We start from the raw sequence: 20,558 nt of genomic DNA, 5'->3' as shown, positions 1-20,558 counted from the left end.
CGGGCTTCCCAACCCCGCACCTGGGGGGGGGGATTCTTTATTTCCCCCAAAAAAGCTAGGTGCGCCCTATGGGGCGAAAAATACGGTAGGTGTGTGTTCTGTCAAACCATTTCAATCTGTGTTTAAATTTACTCACTTCTTTTCACAGAATCCGGATTTCCATCCCATCGTTGCTGGCAATCTCTGGCATGAAGGCATCGATCTGGGTCTGAAAAACATCTGTCTGGTTTCGTTCTAGCCTGCCCTTTGTCTACACTCACGCATAGAAAAGAACCAAACTCCGAGCTGCAATTATGTCGGCTTACTCAAAAAGCTACAATCCTTTTGACGAAGACGAGGATGAAGACTTAAAGCCAGTCAAGTGGAATGAAAGTAATGAGCCCCCTAGAGAAGGGGCGGATAGACAGAGGTACCTGCAGCAAGAAGTTCTGAGGCGGTCCCAGGCCACGGTGGACAGCAGCAACCGCGCTCTGACCCTCATTTATGAGTCTGAGCATATTGGCGTAGCTGCATCAGAGGTAAGCAAGAATCTTAAGATTGACCTTGCTGTAGTTTATGGGGTGTATATTTGATAAAATAACTTTCTTCAGTATTTTTTCCTATAATAATGTCAACTTATGTGTTACTTGGAATGACAGTCATACCTTGGGTTAAAGTCGCTTCAGGTTGAGGGTTTTCAGGTTGCGCTCCGCGGCGACCCAGAAGTAACGGAACGCGTTACTTCCGGGTTTCGCAGCATGCGCAGACGCTCAAAATGACGTCATGCGCAGAAGCGGCGGATCACGGCCTGTGCAGATGCAGGTTGCATTCTGCTCTGGATGCGAACGGGGCTCCGAAACGGATCCTGTTCGCATCCAGAGGTACCACTGTAAGTGGATTGATTTCCTTGCAGTTTACATCCAAATGTTTAGGATCAGAGTCTTGAGAACTGACAAAAAAACCTGGGATACTTCATTAGGGATAAAAGCTTCATGATGATTTTGAGTACATACTCAAATGCCCTTTCAGAAATGGCAGACTTTCAGAGTCTGTCCACACCAGGGGTTGGCAAACCAAGGCCCGCGGGCCAGATGAGGCCCAATTGCCTTTAGGATCTGGCCTGCGGACTGTCCCTGGATCGGCATGTGGATTCTGTTCATTCGGGCTGCGCCATCTTTCCCCCTGCACCATTCCATTTCCACCCCCCTCTACCTCACACACACACCACAGCAGCGCCTCCTCCCTCCCTCCCTCCTGGCTTCTCCCCGCCCTGCCTAGAAGAGGAAGGGGGCTGGCTAAGCACCATTTTAAGCAGCCTCTCTCTGGAGCCAGCCATTTCGCGTCGCTCATCTTCCCTCCACCGCCGCCACCCTGGTGCTCCTGTGGGCCAGAGAGCAGAGCGGACAAGCTCCCTCTGCCTACCCACCAGAAGGAGCAACAGTGGCAGTGATGGTAGTGGCGGCAACCCCAGGGAAGTTAAGCACTGGCTGGGGGTGGGGAGGACGACTAATTGCCCCCTTTGCCTCTTCTTCCAGCCCCCCCCCCAGTGCCACTTCTGCAGTCCGCAGCTAAAAAAAATTGCCAACCCCGGTCCACACGTTTATTTCCAGCATTCTTTCCAACCAGCTTTTCCAACATTCTTTCAAAGTATATGGGCCCAGCTCATGCCAGTTACAGCATCTGTAGTTGTTGTTTCTGTGCACCATATGCCTTTATATCAAGCTTCCTCAACCTCAGCCCTGCAGATGTTTTTTGGCTTACAACACCCATGATCCCTATCTAGCAGGACCAGTGGTCAGGGATGATGGGAATTGTAGTCTCAAAACATCTGGAGGGCCGAGGTTGAGAAAGCCTATTTTATACAGTGGTACCTCGGGTTACATATGCTTCAGGTTACAGACTCCGGTAACCCAGAAATAGTGCTTCAGGTTAAGAACTTTGCTTTAGGATGAGAACGCAAGTCGTGCTCCGGCGGCGCAGCAGCAGCGGGAGGCCCCATTAGCTAAAACGATGCTTCAGGTTAAGAACAGTTTCAGGTTAAGTAAGGACCTCCGGAACGAATTAAGTACTTAACCCGAGGTACCACTGTATCTTGGTTTCATTGAAGACATGGCAGTACATTCATGTAAGAACTTTTGTTGGGAAATAATTATTGTGGGCAGGTGGAATTGAGCATCTGTAAAAGTACCGTATTTTTCGCTCTAGAAGACTCACTTTTTCCCTCCTAAAAAGTAAGGGGAAATGTGTGTGCGTCTTATGGAGCGAATGCAGGCTGTGCAGCTATCCAAGAAGCCAGAACAGCAAGAGGGATTGCTGCTTTCACTGCGCAGTGATCCCTCTTGCTGTTCTGGCTTCTGAGATTCAGAATATTTTTTTTCTTGTTTTCCTCCTCCAAAAACTAGGTGCGTCTTGTGGTCTGGTGCGTCTTATAGAGTGAAAAATATGGTACATCTCTCTCAAGGAGATGGACTTTGTCTCAGACCACGGTGTCTTGTTTCTTGTAAATATATATATATATATGTGAGACTTGCTGAAGATGTACATTGGACCTATCATTTGTAAATGTGCTTGATTTCTAAGCCAGTGGCTAGAAAGGAGAGCAGGCCTACTTCAGCCACTTTCTGCATACACCTGACTACATAGTCTTTCCTATTAATCATTTCCTTTAATTATCAAGCCTAGACTTGAATCACTGCTAGGCATCTTTGGTAGGCAGAACCACTAATGTAAGGCCTCCTGGAATGTCTCTAGAAGTGAGGCTGTTTTTTAAAAAAAACAAATACAGTAACCAAAAGACTAGCAGTTATGAGCTGTTCTTCGGCTTTTATTGGTATGGCTGGGGCAATCTTCTGCTGCCTTTTATCCTAATGAGCTTATTTGTAGGGCCTTGGCTCTCCAGCCATACAAGTGCTTAATTCTGCATTCACATTATTCCATTCATATACATCAGGGATGTCCAACGGGTAGATCATGATCTACCAGTAGATCGCCGGGGTGCCCCAGGTAGATCGCAGGATGAGAGAAAGTGATCATGGAAAAGCAGCGCCTCTACCTTTCCAAAAAAAACTCAACAACTCTGGACAAATCTCCCCCCAGTTAGTTGCCACCTTGGGTAGATCACTGCCAGTTTTTTTTATACTGGGAGTAGATCACAGTCTCTTGGGAGCTGGACGTGCCTGATATGCATATTTAAACCAAAGTCCAAGAGACGTTGAGTACTGAATTGGTACCTCCCTGGTTCCAATCTTTCCAGGTGGACTGAGGCAAAGCACTGCTGACTTCAGCCTCCCCTGGCTTCCATTGCTGTTAGGAATATTACAAGAAGAAGATGCTGGATGTGAAGTGTTTTGAACTTATGAAAGTACTAGGAACGAGTGCTGGTTCTGTCCTCTCCAACCGTGGGTGTTGATTTCTTCAAGTGTGCTGCAAATGAAATTGCATGCTTAGTCCATTTCCTTCAAATAATTGTATCCCAGAGTGTGTGATAAACTAGAAGATGACAAATTGAAACAAGCTCATAAAGATATTTTTTTAATAATAATCAAGGTTGAAATCTATCCAAGTTTTTCCTAGTCTATAGAGAAGCTAAATTTTAACTGAACTGCAGTGTTTTCTAGAGGCTGAAGCCAAAAGGAGCCTTTCCTGCTCCCTGGGAAAATTATCAGACCTTATCTGAAAGAGTCTTGTGATCAGACTAGAGGGAAAAGGAAATTGGGCAGAGAGACTGCAGTCTTTTGTTCTTCGCTTGTAGGTAGGACCTTGGACCAGCAAATATTCCAGGTAGTGGTTTTTTAAAAAATTTAAAAATGCTAAAGGAGCAGATCATGAAATGAGCAGGTGCCGTTCAGTAGGCAGTTGAGCTTTGATTCGGTATCAGCAGAGTCTTCACATCTTAGCTTCCTCATGCCTTCAGCAAATCTTGCTGCATAAATGTTACAGAATTCAAGAAAATACCGAGGAGGTAAAGGTAAAGGGACCCCTGACCATTAGGTCCAGTTGTGACCGACTCTGGGGTTGTGGCGCTCATCCCACTTTATTGTCCGAGGGAGCCGGCGTACAGCTTCCGGGTCATGTGGCCAGCATGACTAAGCCGCTTCTGGCGAACCAAAGCAGCGCACGGAAACACCGTTTACCTTCCCAGTACCTATTTATCTACTTGCACTTTGACGTGCTTTCGAACTGCTAGGTTGGCAGGAGCTGGGACCGAACAATGGGAGCTCACCCCGTCGCGGGGATTCGAACCGCCGACCTTCTGATCGGCAAGTCCTAGGCTCTGTGGTTTAACTCACAGCGCCAAACGCGTCCACTGTGGAGATAGAAAGGATTAATACTTTGTATTTCTCATTACCATCACCACAGCATTACACAGCAACTTGCTGAAGAAATCTAGTGAACCAAAGGGCCTCTTTTCCACATTGTACTAAACCTTTGTTTAGTGCACATGCATGAGCTGAAATAAGCCCAAGCGAACCCTTGGGATCACTCTCCTGATCCCCATCAACTCCCGTATAGTCAGAAGGAGGTACATCGCAAGCATTTAATCCCTCTTTCCCAGAATCTTGACTTGTCATTTCTGACAAGGCAAAGATTATGGTCCAAAACAAACTCTGGTTAGTTAAACAAGCAAAACCAATGGCTTGAAGCGGCTTTGTTCTGAAACGGATCGGAGTTTGTTTTAAATCAATGGTCTCTGGTTTTCAGAACATGACAGTCCAGATTTCTGGGTAAGGGGAACTACTGGCAAAGAACTCATTCCAGCTATACTGGAGGGAAAGGGGGGGAGCCCAAGGCTTTGCTTGGGTTCGCTCCAGCTTGTGCTAAATTGTGGATTAGCGTGAGACAAAATAAAACACTTACTTGCACAGCACAATACGATAATCTTTATTGTCATTGTCCCATACAGAACAACGAAATTGAAAAAAAATCTACATCAGACATTCAAAAACCTGCAAGCCTGCTATCCCAGCCTGGTTAGCACCCTAAAACTCTGATACCCCATGATTAAATATAATATACTCCCATAGAGACTACCTTACACTGCGTTTAAAACCAAAATCACATTTGGATAGAAACTGTTTCTCAGGCGGCTAGTCCTAGTCTTTATAACCCTGTACCTTCTTCCAGAAGGCAGAAGCTGAAAGAGATCATTTCCGGGGTGCGCACTATCCTGCGCTATTTCTGCAGCTTTCTTACGACACCTGGAAGCATAGATTTGATCCAAGGTGGGAAGAGTGCACCCAGTTATTCTCTCTGCGGTCTTTACAACCCTGGACAGCGTTGTTTTTCCCCTGACCCTGCAGCTCCTAAATCACACACAGAGACCATAAGTTAATACACTCTCAACAGTACAATGGCAAAATGCCATCAACAGATCCTTTGAGAAATTCCATAGTTAAACTGTGGAACTCACTCCCACAAGAGGCAGTGATCGCCACCAATTTGGATGGCTTTAGAAGAGGATTACACAAACTCATAGAGCCAAAGGCGATCATTGGCTACTAGCCATTTTGCCTATGCTGTGTGTGCTTCCATGGTCAGAGGCCAGTGATGCTTCTGAATCCCAGGTTCTGGAAGCCTCAAGAAGGGAAAGGGCTCTTGGGCTCGGGTCTTGCTTGAGAGCATCCTGCAGGCAGCTGGTCGGCCACAGGGAGAACAGGATGCTGGGCTGGGTGGGCCATTGGCCTGATCCAGCAAATTCGTCTCATGTTCTTCTTGAGTGGCAATACAGCCAGGGAGTGCAATTCTTGAAACCCGGTTCTTTGCGGAGTTAAAACATTTCGCGGCGCTTTTCTTCAGCCCCGTTAAAAACTCTTGGTAAAAAGACAGTTGGAAAAATATATACAGTGGTGCCTCGGGTTAAGAACTTAATTCGTTCTGGAGGTCCATTCTTAACCTGAGGTACCACTTTAGCTAATGGAGCCTCCCATTGCCACCGTGTTGCCAGTGCGCGATTTCTGTTCTCATCCTGAAGCAAAGTTCTTAACTTGAGGTACTATTTCTGGGTTAGCGGAGTCTGTAACCTGAAGCGTCTGTAACCTGAGGTACCACTGTATACGCAAATAAAGCTGTATTCGACGGACGAAAGGATATATGATGTCTGACATGACTGAGAATCGTAGAGCCAGGGACAGAGATCTTTAAAGCGTTAAAATCTGGGTGTAGAAAATATGGAAACAAAGAGGAGAGGCAGGACTGAGATTTGGAGATATGCTTCAGAGGTCCAGACTATGGGGAGCCCTGAAAAATCAATAATTATAATTTGGATTATAATTTGGTGTTTTTTAAAAAAATTTAATTGGATTATTATTGGATATATTAATTGGATTTTTTTTATTGGATAATCAATAAAAATTATTATTTTTTTAAAAAACCCCAAACTCTTGTTTTCCATAGGAGCTCACACGGCAAGGCGAGGTACTGAAACGCAGCGAACGAATGGTGGATAAGATGGATCAAGATCTGAAAACAAGCCAGAGACACATCAATAGCATTAAGAGCGTGTTTGGTGGCTTTGTGAATTACTTCAAAGCCAAGCCACAAGAGATCAAGATTGAGCAGAACGGGGCTGCCGAATACCAAGCAAGCAACAAGTAAGCAACCCAAATTCTCTTCCCAGCTAGGAAAGGTGTAAATCGTGACATCTGGGAGTCGGAGAGCGAGGGGGGGGAGCCCAGGTTGCAGGTGGAAGTTTGGACTTCAGTTTCATCCCGGCATTCTTCTTCAGTGGGGCCAGGAAAGATTCAAATCACATTGCAACTTCTCCCTTAATCGCATCAGAACGTGGTACTTACCTTTGGACCATTCTCAGCAGAGTCAGGAAAGATGCAAAAGGCGTCCAAACGCAGCCAGTGTGGTGTAGTGGTTAAGAGTGGTAGTCTCGTAACCTGATGAACCAGGTTCGCTTCCCCGCTCCTCCACCTGCAGCTGCTGGGTGACCTTGGGCCAGTCACACTTCTCTGAAGTCTCTCAGCCCCACTCACCTCATAGAGTGTTTGTTGTGGGGGAGGAAGGGAAAGGAGAATGTTAGCCGCTTTGAGACTCCTTCGGGTAGTGATAAAGCGGGATATCAAATCCAAACTCCTCTTCTTCTATTTGAAGCAAGGCCTTTTGAACATTGTGCTTTCCTGGCAGCTCCATCCTTGGATTTTTTAAGACCAGTGCATCCCCAGGTTTCTTTTGAAAATTGTTTCCCCCCACCCTGTAGACTCATTCTGAACTGATCAGGAGCCAGGGAGGCGAGGAAACAGCAGCGAATGCGTGTGGGTGTGGAAAGACTGTAGAAAGGGAAATGATTTTTCTAAAAGCCATTGCCCTTAATGCAAGGCCTATTTGGACACTGGGAATGGTACCTGTCTTTTCTCTTATCTCCAGATTGAAAGAGGCCATCTCTGTTAGCAAAGAACAGGAGTCAAAGTACCAGGAGAATCATCCAAACCTACGAAAGTTGGATAATTCAGGTTTGTTTAAACTTGTTTAAAGGGCCATGCCAGGCCTGGAGGAGTTGGACATTCAGGGTTTTTTGGTATGGCAGTTCTTGATAGAAGCCAAATTTGCCTCTTAACTAGGCTACAGAAGGAGGAATAGTGATTTGGCAGGTCTGCAAGAAAAGGATTGTGTTGTTTACTTCCAAGTGCAAACCACCTTTAATTAGAAATTATGTGTTCCAGTAATTCAGTATAAAACCATACTTGCCATAAGGCACACATGCTACATTAAAATGGTTTTCTTTTTTAAAAAGAGAACTGGAGCCATCAATTGGTGTTTGGTGAATGTCTAAAAACTCACCTTTTCTCCTTGCCAGAGCACAGTACCACTGGAACCAGTTCAGAGTCTTCGTTCCCACCTGATAGTTACCCAAGGAATCAACACCTCCGAGCTTACCATCAGAAAGTCGATAACAACTTAGGTGAGTAGTGACAGCCTGAACTTTGTAATGCTTAATACCAGCTCCTTACCTGAAATTGAATCTCTTTGGTTCCTTTGGGGCTTTTTCCCAAGGAGAGAGAAGCATGTGTCCCTGTTTTCAATTCTCATTTCATGGAAATAGGAGGTGATGGAAAAATGATTAACATTAATATTTATTAATAATAATTCAGTTAGTGGCTTGCTACATAAGAAGTCTTCAAACAACTTGAAAAACAAGAATGTAGGACAGTTATTAATCATCTTCTGTTGATTAATCAGGGGGTATAGAAGGAAGGAATGGCAGCAGACAGACAGGTTGCTTCCTCCTGCAATATTGCCAACAAGGGCTCTGTTTGCTGCACAATGGGAGTAGAAGAACTTTTGGCCCTCCGATGGGCAGGGGAAATGGAAGTTGTTGTTCAGCAACATTGGGGGGCAGGTGAGCAAAGGTTCCTATCCTTTGCTGTACAGAAATTAAGGGATGCACAATAGCATCTGCTCTCATCAGATTCCACAAGTTGTACTTTTGACTGCCAAAAATTAAGTGGATGTGGTTAACTACTAATTGCTGCTCCGAAAAGACAGTGGTCGTGAGCTGGAAGAGAATCAGAAATAGCAATATGTTTGAAGGCAGCAGTGCTCGCTTTACCTTAACGTCTCTGAGCACAAATCAAAGTGTTGGTGCTGACCTTTAAAGCCCTAAATGGCCTCAGTCCTGTATACCTGAAGGAGCGTCTCCACCCCCATCGTTCAGCCTAGTCACTAAGGTCCAGCTCCAAGGGCCTTCTGGCGGTTCCCTCCCTGCAAGAAGTGAGGTTGCAGGGAATCAGGCAGAGGGCCTTCTTGGTAGTGGCACCCTCCTATGAGATGTCAAGGAAATAAACTACTATCTGACTTTTAGAAGACATCTGAAAGCAGCCCTGTTTAGGGAAGTTTTTAATGTTTGATGTTCTATTGTGGTTTTAATTCTGTTGGGATCCGCCCAGAGTGCCTGGGGAAACCCATCCAGATGGGTGGGGTATAAATAATCATAATCATAATTTATTATTTATTATTTACAGAAGTAGCTGCGTTAGTTTCTACAAAAAAATAGTCCTGTGACACTATAAAGGCTAACAGTTGCAAGAGCACATCCTGAATGCTAAACCCAGCCAGTTGGGTGGGGTATAAATAATAAATTATTACTATTATTATTCCAAAGCCACAGATAAAGAACAACCATCCTCTTTTAACTATTGGCTCCTTTGCTCAGCATATTCTCAGAGCAGCTACTTTATTATGAATTGACTTCCCAAACATATTTCCTGCCTTGTATCCTTGCTCTTAACCCTGCTCCATTGTCTCCGTCCATTTGCAGATGAAATGTCCTCTGGGCTGGGCCGTCTGAAAAACCTCGCTCTGGGCCTACAGTCTGAAATCGACGAGCAGGATGAAATTCTGGGTCGCCTCACCACAAAGGTGGAGACTCTGGACATCAATATTAAAAGCACAGACAAAAAGATCAAGGAGCTTTAAGGGAGATCCAAATCTCTCACCTCCACACAAGAACTTGATTCCTTTTATACAGCTGGAGATCATCTTGCTATCTGGAAAACAACAAGCATAAGAAAAATGGGTTTATGTGACTGATTTGCCTTGTAATTAAAGACGAATAACTTGAAGTGCAATATGAGAGATTTTAAACCACCTTCTTTTACATATGCATGCCTAAGGGTGCTTTTCACCATTGCCTCTTTAAGCCTCTGATTTTGGGGTACAGTGGAACCTCAGTTTTCGAACGAAATCCATTCCGGAAGACTGTTTGACTTCTGAAACATTCGAAAACCGAGGAAAAATGGAGAAACACAGCTTGGAAGCTGTTTGACTTTCGAGGTGCATTCAAAAATGGAAGCAATTATTTCCAGGTTTTCGGCGTTCGGGTTCTGAATCGTTCAGTTTCCGAGGTGCTCAAAAACTGAGGTTCCACTGTATAATACCTCAATTCCAGACACAATATATGCCATCTATTAAGTGCTCTTTGGCCTTAATTGTAGTGAGTGTTCAGTATAGTGAGAGTATGTGCATTGCCTTATTTCACAACAGGCATTGTTCGTTCCTTGCATTCTTAGAAATCGCTCTTACGTGAGTAGCAGAGCAGCTCTAAGTGAATTTTTCATCTTGCATTTCAAAGCTGGGGCACACCGATAAGCTTCAGGAGCAGCCTATGAAAATCAGAGGCCGTGCCCTAGAAACAGTGCAACAGATTTAATAAATCAGTGGTTCCAGCAATTTCCCCCCTCTAATAACATTGAAATACTTGAGTGATGCCATTGTGAATAAGAATGCACTTTGACAGGACTGTATATTGGGTATTTCAAAGCTTGTAATATTTTTGTGGAGTTTGTGAAATTCTACCCTGCAGTTACTCCACATGCCCCCATGTGGTTTTAGACCTTTGCTTTCGCAATAGTAGTACCCCTTAGCCCCACATCAAAGGCAAAAATGCTTTTGCAACAGAGTGCTGTCGCAAAACCAGTGTGCCGTCTGGTATGCAGACTTCCCCTTATTGCTCTGGTCACGTCTAAAGGAACTCGTGAGTCCTAACCAAAAACTGCAGTCAACTGCTTTTGTACCTACTTGTGGTATTAGTTTGAGATCTTTCTAGGCTTACAATGGGGGGGGACGCTCCAGTCTGCAAGCCGATCTTGGCCTGCCGTGTGTGTGCGCGCGGGCGCAATTAGCCCTGCTATGCCATTTTTCTCGTGGTGACAGCTGATGAGACAGGAAGGCAGAGTTAAATCCTGTGTTGGTTACAGGGAACAGGTGTGCACAGCCAAAGCTGCAGGATTGGGTGAGGCTTAAACGTTGCTCTGTTTGCCATGATTCCATGTAAACCTCTTCCTGGTTCTCCTGCAAAATCTGCAAATCCTAGAATCTCCTGCAAAATAAACAAATTTGTTTTAGCAGCACCTTCCGACTTCAAAGCATCTTGCAGCTGACATCATTGTGATCTGACAGTTGATCTGAAGGTTGTCAGTTCCACCCATTTGTCAGATTTGGCCCTCAAGACACATCACGGCAGAGCCAAAAGAGTTCCCCACTCCTGTCCTACAAGGGTCTCATTGCTAAAATAGGCACCATACTGACCAACTAGGGGCATGGGTGGTGTTGTGGTCTAAACCACTGAGCCTCTTGGGCTTGCCGATCGTTAGGTTGGCAGTTTGAATCCCTGCAATGGAGTTATCTCCCGTTGCTCTCTCCCAGCTCCTGCCAACCTAGCAGTTCGAAAGCACACCAGCACAAGTATATAAATAGGTACCATTGCAGCGGGAAGGTAAACATTTCCGTGGGCGTTTCCGTGGGCTCTGGTTTCCGTCATGGTGTCTCGTTGCACCAGAAGCAGTTTAGTCCTGCTGGCCACATGACCCGGAAAGCTGCCTGTGGACAAACGGCAGCTCCCTCAGCCTGAAAGTGAGATGAGCGCCACACCCCATAGTTGAATTCAACTGGACTTAGCTGTCCAGGCGTCCTTTGCCTTACTTACCTAACTGCTACCTATAAATCCTGGAACATAGCTCCTATTATCTGTACAGGATAAAGGTAATCTGCTTTCCTTTACAAAATAATAATAATAATAATCCACAGGATCACTTCTTTGTCTACCTGATAGTAAAATAAGCTTAAAGCTGTGCTTACTGGTAAACACCATCCCTTGAGTCCCTTTGGTGACTAGTAACAGAAACAAGGAACTGCCAGTAACTGCAGTAATTAATATAATTGCTACTGTTGCATAGTACTGGTTATTGGGTTCCAGCTGGTGACCTTTGAGTTTCAATGACAGGAAGTATACCTTTACGCTGACTTGGGCTTTAACCAATGCCTTGGAAACTTGGCAGGAGTCTCAGTACTACGGTATCAACACATCAGTGCTGTCATGCTTGTTACAGTAGTTTCACTCTTAATTTACTTTGCTCCCAGTCAAGGTTAAATCTGAGCAGCTTCTGTCGTCGTTGCCACGATTTTCAGAAATATATCAAAGAACTGAACTTGGGAAGGGCAAACGAGGTTGCTTTCTTTTAACGATGATCTATTACAGTTATCCTTTATGCTTCAACTTTAATGCTGAGGATATTGTGCACGGTAACTGCGTACATCTGCTCTTAACAACCCAGGAGAAACACCCATTTCATAGTCGCAATTTCAATTATTATATTTTATTATGCCAAATGCTCATTGATAAGTGGACATTCATGAGTTCAGAGTTCTAGGCACATTGCAGGGAGGCAAAAGGTATAAAGGACCCACTTGCCGTTTGACTTTAGGAGCAGCTAAGATACTTGTTTAAGGGACGCGGGTGGCGCTGTGGGTTAAACCACAGAGCCTAGGACTTGCCGAAAGGTCGGTGGTTTTAATCCCCATGACGGGGTGAGCTCCCATTGCTTGATCCCAGCTCCTGCCAACCTAGCAGTTCGAAAGCACATCAAAGTGCAAGAAGATAAATAGGTACCGCTCCAGCAGGAAGGTAAACGGCATTTCCGTGCGCTGCTCTGGTTCACCAGAAGCGGCTTAGTAAAGCTGGCCGCATGACCCAGAAGCTGTACGCCGGCTCCCACAGCCAATAAAGTGAGATGAGCGCCACAACCCCAGAGTCGGTCACGACTGGACCTAATGGTCAGGGGTCCCTTTACCTTTACTAAGATACTTGTTACTCATGTCGTATTCAAGCAAAGGAGCATTTTTGCTGAGACAGACCTGGGGACGGTGCCTAAACTTCACTGATCTTCACGGTATTGGCAGTGTGTGAATGTCCTAAAAAGCAAAGAGCAAGATCTTTTATTGGAAAGGATTGGCAATAGTCGCAGCTTTAGATTTCTCGAATGTTGCAATACAGTGGAAACTCAGTTGTCGAACATTATCCATTCTGGAAGACTATTCGACTTCCGAAGCGTTCAACAACCAAGGCTCAATGGACGGTCAGCAAATTCTATTGAGAAAATGGAGAAACGTGCCTCAGAAGCCGTTCGACTTCCAAGGTGCGTACAAAAACCGAAGCAATTCTGGGTTTTCAGCGTTCAAAAACCGAAATGTTCAGCTTCCAAGATGCTTGAATACCAAGGTTCCACTATTGGTTTGGGGAGGGGCAAATTGCTGCAAAGGAAGGAAAGGGAACCTCTTCCCTTCACGTTAAATCTACTTTGTTAATTAGGCAGGCTGAGAAAATTACACAAATATTGGTGTAGATTTCTTTTTGGAACATCGGTTCTGAATGGAAATCGCTAGCCCTCTGCTCCACCTTCTACATTTTTCTGACAACGGTTTTCTTTATAGGGTTCCACTCTTTTCCTATCCTGACTTTGTGAAATGAGCTTGCTCTTTGGGTCCTGTTAACTTGGACTTTTCTGCCTAGAGATGCTTTCACTGTTAGGAGTGTCCTATGGGGGGAGAGAGGCTATGTTTGGGTGTACACAAATTTTCCTCCTTTTGGTAGACTACGTAATTGCACCATCTGCTGTTGTCGAAGGCAAACTTAAGTTAACAGGGCGGAAGAAATAAGGCTGTTTTGTAATAATGATGCAATTCCATAACCAGCAAAAATAGCTGTTTTAACTGAAGGAAAGTGATGCTCTGACTTTTTGCCCCTCCTAGAAAATATCTGAATTCTGTTTGGTTTTTTGGTCCTATTTATGTCTGTTTTTTAATTCATCTTTTAAAATAGCTGCTTAATATCTCTGTCTGGCACACAATAATCACATTAAACTATTGGTCGCTTCCGATAATGGAGTTGATCTTATTTAAAAGATGCTCATTAGTGATATGTTTGTGGATAAAAGTAAACATGGCCCTGTCTGGTTCAGAAAACTCGAGGAACCATATAATTTTGCAACCTGAAGGAAGAAAATTGTCCTAGTAGATGTGTAGAGTAAATGGGTCTCTAGATCCTCCATCTAATAATAATAATAATAATACATAGAAAACTAGATTTGTGAAGAAGCTCTCTAGCAGGGGCAGACTTTTCATAATATGGCATCCATTGCAAGCCCAAAATTTGGCTCCCCCAAATGGATCTTCTCAATTATGGATCTTCTCAATTTTCCACTCCTCTGCTTGGTGCCATGTGCAAGGGAACTACCTGTACCACCCTAAATCTGGCACTGTGTCTAGCCTAGCCTTCTCCCTGAAATTGCTAGCTTTTTTCAAGCAAGTACGGTACTATTTTGTACAGAAAAGTCATGCCATGGGAGCCCCCTCCTTCCCTTAGTCCAAGGTGCTTAGATCCAGTCGGTGAGAACTCCTCTTTTTATAGCATTGTTTTGGTTTAGTCTCTTCTCCCCGACCCTTTGCCCAGTGGAGAGGTTTCTTCACAATATGGATTGCGTTTGCTGGAGCAGATTATACAGAGGAGTCTTCCCAGCTCACCTGTTGTGCATTCTCCCATTTCAACTGACCTTGCTCAGACGTTGTTATTGAAAGGACTAGATTTTGCACTGCTTGGCGGCTTGTGTTTATCGTTTGTGATCCCGCCCACAGACCCAACAATGCATCACATAGTAGGTGTCTTCCTAAATTTCAGGGTGTCTCTGCTGGATGCCTTTGCGACATTCCTTGGCGTTTTTTCATTGTTAGGAAAAATGACATTTTTGAACTTCCGGACAGTAGTCTTCCTAAATTGACAAGCCCTCTTCCAATACTTGGAGGAAAAGGCTTTAGGAAAATTAGTGGTTTTAATGTGAAAGTGTGACACCAAAATTGTCGGAAGTGACGCAGTATAGTTGTGTTAACAATTTCTTCCTTATTATTTGGTGCCCAAAGACTGCAGTTAACCAGTTCATAAGAGCCCTCTTGGTTGTAGCTTTGAATTCTCCAGAATTGAGTAACTCAATAATTGCAGATAATCCCAGTTTTGAGGCTGCATTTTAGACTTCATAGTTTTCTCGAAATCATATGATCCGTTCCTTGGAAAATGTGATTCATGGACTGAATATCTGACCAGTTCACTTAATCACCCACTGACTTCCTTTTAAGAACACAGTTTCCCTTGAACTCTCCGTCAAAAAACGTTGGTGTGTTCTTTCAATCTATTGCAAAAAGGAAATCTGCAGGAGGCTGTACAGTCAACTCTTCTCAGTGTTTTTATCTTTGCCATTTAGCAGCACAAATCTGTGAAACTAAAATTATATCCGCGTCTCCAATTTAACTTCATTGTAAGCTAAACTTGTACCTTGTTCAACTTTTATACTAACAAGTGCTTTCATTTTGAGTGGATACCGGATGGAAATGCAGCGTTGCAGTGCTAAGCTGCATTCAGTGTGCTTTTTTGGATAGTCCGAGGCTCAATAAAAGATACTTGTTAATCAGTTGTCTCCTGTTTCTTGCCAAGGCTGGAAGGATGAAAACCATCTTGTCAGTTACAAAATGTTGGTACAGTGGTACCTCAGGCTACAGACGCTTCAGGTTACAGACTCCGCTAACCCAGAAATAGTGCTTCAGGTTAAGAACTTTGCTTCAGGATGAGAACAGAAATTGTGCTCCAGCGGCGCGGCAGCAGCAGGAAGCCCCATTAGCTAAAGTGGTGCTTCAGGTTAAGAACAGTTTCAGGTTAAGAACGGACCTCCAGAACGAATTAAGTACTTAACCCGAGGTACCACTGTATTAACATGGAGGCAGCCCATTCTTCATCAATAACATCATGTCTATTGATGCTGTAAAGGCTGAACAGGTTCTATTTAACGTACAAGTGGGACCTGCAGAACAACGTTGCAACAGGTCATCATTTCCTAGCCAACAGATTCCCCTCAGCTCACTCTAATGGAATACACTACCTAACACAGGGGTCAGAAACCTTTTTCAGCCGTGGGCTGGTACACCGTCCCTCATACCTTGCGGGGGGGGGGGGACACTGTATTTTGAAAAAAAAAATATGAATGAATTCCTATGCCCCACAAATAACCCAGAGATGCATTTTAAATAAAAACACACATTCTACTCGTGTAAAAACACGCTGATTCCCGGGCCGGATTCAGAAGGCAATTGGGCAGCATCCGACCCCTGGGCCTTAGGTTGCCTAAAGTAAAGGTAAAGGGACCCCTAACCATTAGGTCCAGTTGTGGCTGACTCTGGGGTTGCAGCACTCATCTCACTTTATTGGCCGAGGGAGCCGGCATAGAGCTTCCGGGTCATGTGGCCAGCATGACTAAGTCGCTTCTGGTGAACCAGAGTAGCGCATGGAAACGCCGTTTACCTTCCCGCCGGAGCGGTACCTATTTATATACTTGCACTTTGATGTGCTTTCGAACTGCTAGGTTGGCAGGAGCAGGGACCGAGCAACGGGAGCTCACCGCTTCTGATCGGCAAATCCTAGGCTCTGTGGTTTAACCCACAGCTCCACCCGCGTCCCTACCCCTACCCAGGGCCTGATGCTTAGTGCTCTGGCTCATAAATCTATGAAATCAAGACAACTGTGGCTCTGGGTATTGTTGGCATCTGTCTGTCTCTAGAGACAAGAGAGAGCACCTCCAGGGCTAGAGTCAAACGACTGTGCTAGCAGCACTGAAGTGACCTTTCTGGGGCACAAGCCTGGGTAGTATATATGGAGGTCCTGGCCTGCCCAGACAACAAGACCACCCCCCTCGACCTCGCTGATGTGGTCCAGATGAAAGGAGAGCAAGACATTATGGTACCAGCTTGGCTGCTGCAGAAGTTGCTGGAAGGAGACGTGCAAGATGCCATCCAACCATCTTAGCACCGGATTTGTGGGTTTACTTATCAGCTTTTTCTTCTGTCCTTCAAGGCAGCAGAGGCTTAGAATTGCAGCTTTCCATCTCCTAGATGGGCTACTTTCCCAGACTGAGAAGCCCCACCTGCCCCTCGCTTTCCTGTAAAAAAAAAAAAAAAAGATAAAGGTAAAGGACCCCTGGACGGTTAAGTCCAGTCAAAGGTGATTATGGGGTTGCGGCGCTCATCTTGCTTTCAGGCCGAGGGAGCCAGCGTTTGTGCACAGATATCTTTCTGGGTCATGTGGCCAGCAGGACTAAACTGCTTCTGGTGCAATGGAACACCGTCAGGACCGTCTTAATGGACCTAATGCAACACGAGGTATGACACTATGGTAAATTCAGGGGTAGGCAAACTAAGGCCCGGGGGCCAGATGTGGCCCAATCGCCTTCTCAACCCGGCCCGTGGCTGGTCTGGGAATCAACGTGATTTTACATGAGTAGAATGTGTGCTTTTATTTAAAATGCATCTCTGGGTTATTTGTGGGGCATAGGAATTTGTTAATTTCCCCCCAAAAAAAACATAGTCCGGCCCCCCACATGGTCTGAGGGACGGTGGACCAGCCCCCTGCTGAAAAAGGTTGCTGACCCCTGGGTAGATTTATGGACCTAATAGGTCTATACACAACGCAAAACACTGTTGCTATAGGTAGGTTTCATTTTATTTTTTTTTATCTTATATTTTGGAGATGTACATCCAGGTTGTTGTTTTTCCCTTTATTTTTTGGGGGTGCCCCAAGAGAGTGGGGCCCTAAGCTGTAGCTTGTTTAGCTTATACGTTAATCCGGCACTGCTTACCGTATTTTTCGCTCTATAAGACGCACCAGACCATAAGACGCACCTAGTTTTTGGAGGAGGAAAACAAGGAAAAAAATATTCTGAATCCTAGAAGCCAAAACAGCGAGAGGGATCGCTGCGCAGCGAAAGCAGCGATCCCTCTTGCTGTTCTGGCTTCTGGGATAGCTGCACAGCCTGCATTCGCTCCATAAGACGCACACACATTTCCCCTTACTTTTTAGGAGGGAAAAAGTGAGTCTTATAGAGCAAAAAATACGGTATATTGTGTTGTGTTTTTTTTTAATCGCTTTCCTTTTCTCCTATCTGCCCATCAACTTTTCCTCCCTGCCAAAACGATACTCCACATGGTGTGGAGAGCTGGTGCCTACGAGGCAATTAAAGGCAAAGTTGTGACACGGTACAAACTTGCAGCAAGGCAGAAAAGCTGGCAGACAAATGAGTTGCTTCCCTGTGTGTATGCCTTAAGTAAATGTATTGGGGATAAAACAGATGGGTTGATGTGTATGTGTGAGCAAACTGAGAAACAAGCAGAGCTGAATGTTCTGAGAACTTGCGCCAACTGAAGTTTCTGTTTCCTTTGCACATCCGATGAAGCAAGTTCTCTATGAACAAAAGGGGAGTCTGCAGGATCAGGCCCGTGGCTCATCTAGACCAGCATCCTGTTCTCACAGTGGTCCCCCAGATGCCTGCAGGGAAACCAGCTAGCAGGATATGGGTGGGGACAGCATTCTGTCCTCCTGTGGTATTTGGAACAATGCTGCCCCCAACAGTTGACATAGAACATAGTCATCTTGGCTCTAGTAGTTGCTGATAGCCATGTCCTCCATGAATTTGTCTAGCCTCATCTAGGGGTCAGCAAACTTTTTCAGCAGGGGGCCGGTCCACTGTCCCTCAGACCTTGTGGGGGCCCGGACTATATGGGGGTGGGAATGAACGAATTCCTATGCCCCACAAATAACCCAGAGATGCATTTTAAAGAAAAGGACACATTCTACTCATGTAAAAAAATTCCCAGACCGTCCATGGGCTGGATTGAGAAGGCGATTGGGCTGCATCCAGCCCCTGGGCCTTAGTTTGCCTACCCATGTAATCCCTTCTAAAGCCTCTTGTAGAAACAACTTTATTTCTTTTTTTAAATAAAAACTATGTTTTTCACTATGCAGGTCTCAATGCATCTTAACATAAAACTATTTTTTAAATTTTTTTATTTATACTTTTCAAATTTATACATTTCAATAATTTTACAATCAATTTAAGATTTCAAAGTTTGACTTCCTTCCCCCTCTTTCTGTGGTTCCTTGCATTTATTTTTTAACGTCTTCTGCATATCCAAATTCATTTAATTTGCTCCTTTAATTATCTACTTTAAAATGTACTGTATACTCTTATGAAACTGCAGGTTATTATAATACCCCTGCTAATATCTTTGTCTGTTTGGCGCTGTGGGTTAAACCACAGAGCCTAGGACTTGCCGGTCAGAAGGTTGGCGGTTCGAATCCCTGCGACGGGGTGAGCTCCCGTTGCTCGGTCCCTGCTCCTGCCAACCTAGCAGTTCGAAAGCACACCAGTGCAAGTAGATAAATAGGAACCGCTCTGGCGGGAAGGTAAACGGCGTTTCGGTGTGCTGCTCTGGTTCGCCAGAAGCGGCTTAGTCATGCTGGCCACATGACCCGGAAGCTGTACGCTGGCTCCCTCGGCCTATAAAGCGAGATGAGCGCCGCAACCCCAGAGTCAGCCATGACTGGACTGAATGGTCAGGGGTCCCTTTACCTTTTAATTTATCTGTAAATATTCAATAAACCATTTCCATTCTTTCATAAAAAGTTTGTTATCCTGATTTCTTATTCTGCTGATAAGTTTTGCCATTTCTGCATATTCCATAAGTTTTTGTATCCATTCTTCCTTTGCTGGGACTTCTACTTCTTTCCACTTTTGGGCAAGTAGCATTCTTGCTGCTGTAGTAGCATACATAAATAAAGTTCTATACAATTTAGACAGCTCTGTCTTTATAATTCCCAAAATAAAATCTGCTGCTTCTTCTACAAAAGTTATTTTGAACATCCTTTTCAATTCGTCGTATATCATTTCCCAGTAAGCTTTAACCTTACTACAAGGCCACCACATATGATAAAAATAACCTTTGCCTTTGGGGAAATTTAAGCTTGTTCATTTCATAAAAGTCACATACCGGTACCTCTTGTTTGTAATAAAACCTCAGATTGGTGTACAGAAAGAACAAAACAACCGTTTAAAGCAACTACTTAAAACAATAAAAAAATAATTAGAATCAATGAAAACATGAAAACCAGGCATGTTAACATCCTGCACATCTGGATAGGCTTCCCAAAACAAAAATGTTTTTTTAGCAGGAACCAACAAGAGTATTGCAAAGGCGGTAATTGGTAATCCCTATGAGGAACGGCTAAGGAAGCTGGGCCTGTTTAGCCTGGAGAAGAGGAGGTTAAGGGGTGATATGATAGCCATGTTCAAATATATAAAAGGTTGTCACATAGAGGAGGGAGAAAGGTTGTTTTCTGCTGCTCCAGAGAAGCGGACACGGAGCAATGGATCCAAACTACAAGAAATAAGATTCCACCTAAGCATTAGGAAGAACTACCTGACAGTAAGAGCTGTTCGACAGTGGAATTTGCTGCCAAGGAGTGTGGTGGAGTCTCCTTCTTTGGAGGTCTTTAAGCAGAGGCTTGACAACCATATGTCAGGAGTGCTCTGATGGTGTTTCCTGCTTGGCAGGGGGTTGGACTCGATGGCCCTTGTGGTCTCTTCCAACTCTATGATTCTATGAAATGGGCACAAGATATAGGATATAATATACAAATGGAAGAATGGAAAAAAACTTTGGAAAGTTAATTTAAAATTTACTGGTTGTATATTGGTAAAAGCACATTATATGAAAATGATGTATCGATGGTATGTTACACCTGCGAAAATGGCAAAAATGTATAGAACAAGCTCTAATAAGTGTTGGAAATTTAAAGAAAAGGAAGGTACGTTTTTTCATATGTGGTGGAATTGTAAAATAATCAAAAACTATTGGGAAATGATTTATAATGAAATGAAAATGATGTTTAAGATAACCTTTGTTAACAGACTAGAAGCTTTTTTATT

At 44.4% G+C, this 20,558-nt stretch overlaps 1 protein-coding gene across 1 annotated transcript; it reads left to right on the top strand.

Moving 5' to 3' along the window:
* Positions 1 to 293: 293 nt before the first annotated feature.
* On the top strand, positions 294 to 9,551 carry SNAP29 (synaptosome associated protein 29; the record flags this gene model as incomplete). The annotated part of the gene is made up of 5 exons (XM_081893498.1): positions 294 to 518; positions 6,373 to 6,569; positions 7,351 to 7,436; positions 7,781 to 7,885; positions 9,242 to 9,551. The coding sequence occupies 5 exons, from the start codon at positions 294 to 296 to the stop codon at positions 9,397 to 9,399; spliced, it is 771 nt and encodes a 256-aa protein (XP_081749624.1). The 3' UTR covers positions 9,400 to 9,551.
* Positions 9,552 to 20,558: the final 11,007 nt, after the last annotated feature.

This window comes from Podarcis melisellensis (genome assembly GCF_964234715.1).
Source record: "Podarcis melisellensis genome assembly, chromosome: 16".
Classification (NCBI taxonomy): Eukaryota; Metazoa; Chordata; class Lepidosauria; order Squamata; family Lacertidae; genus Podarcis; species Podarcis melisellensis.
This window is presented reverse-complemented; position numbering and strand designations above follow the sequence as displayed.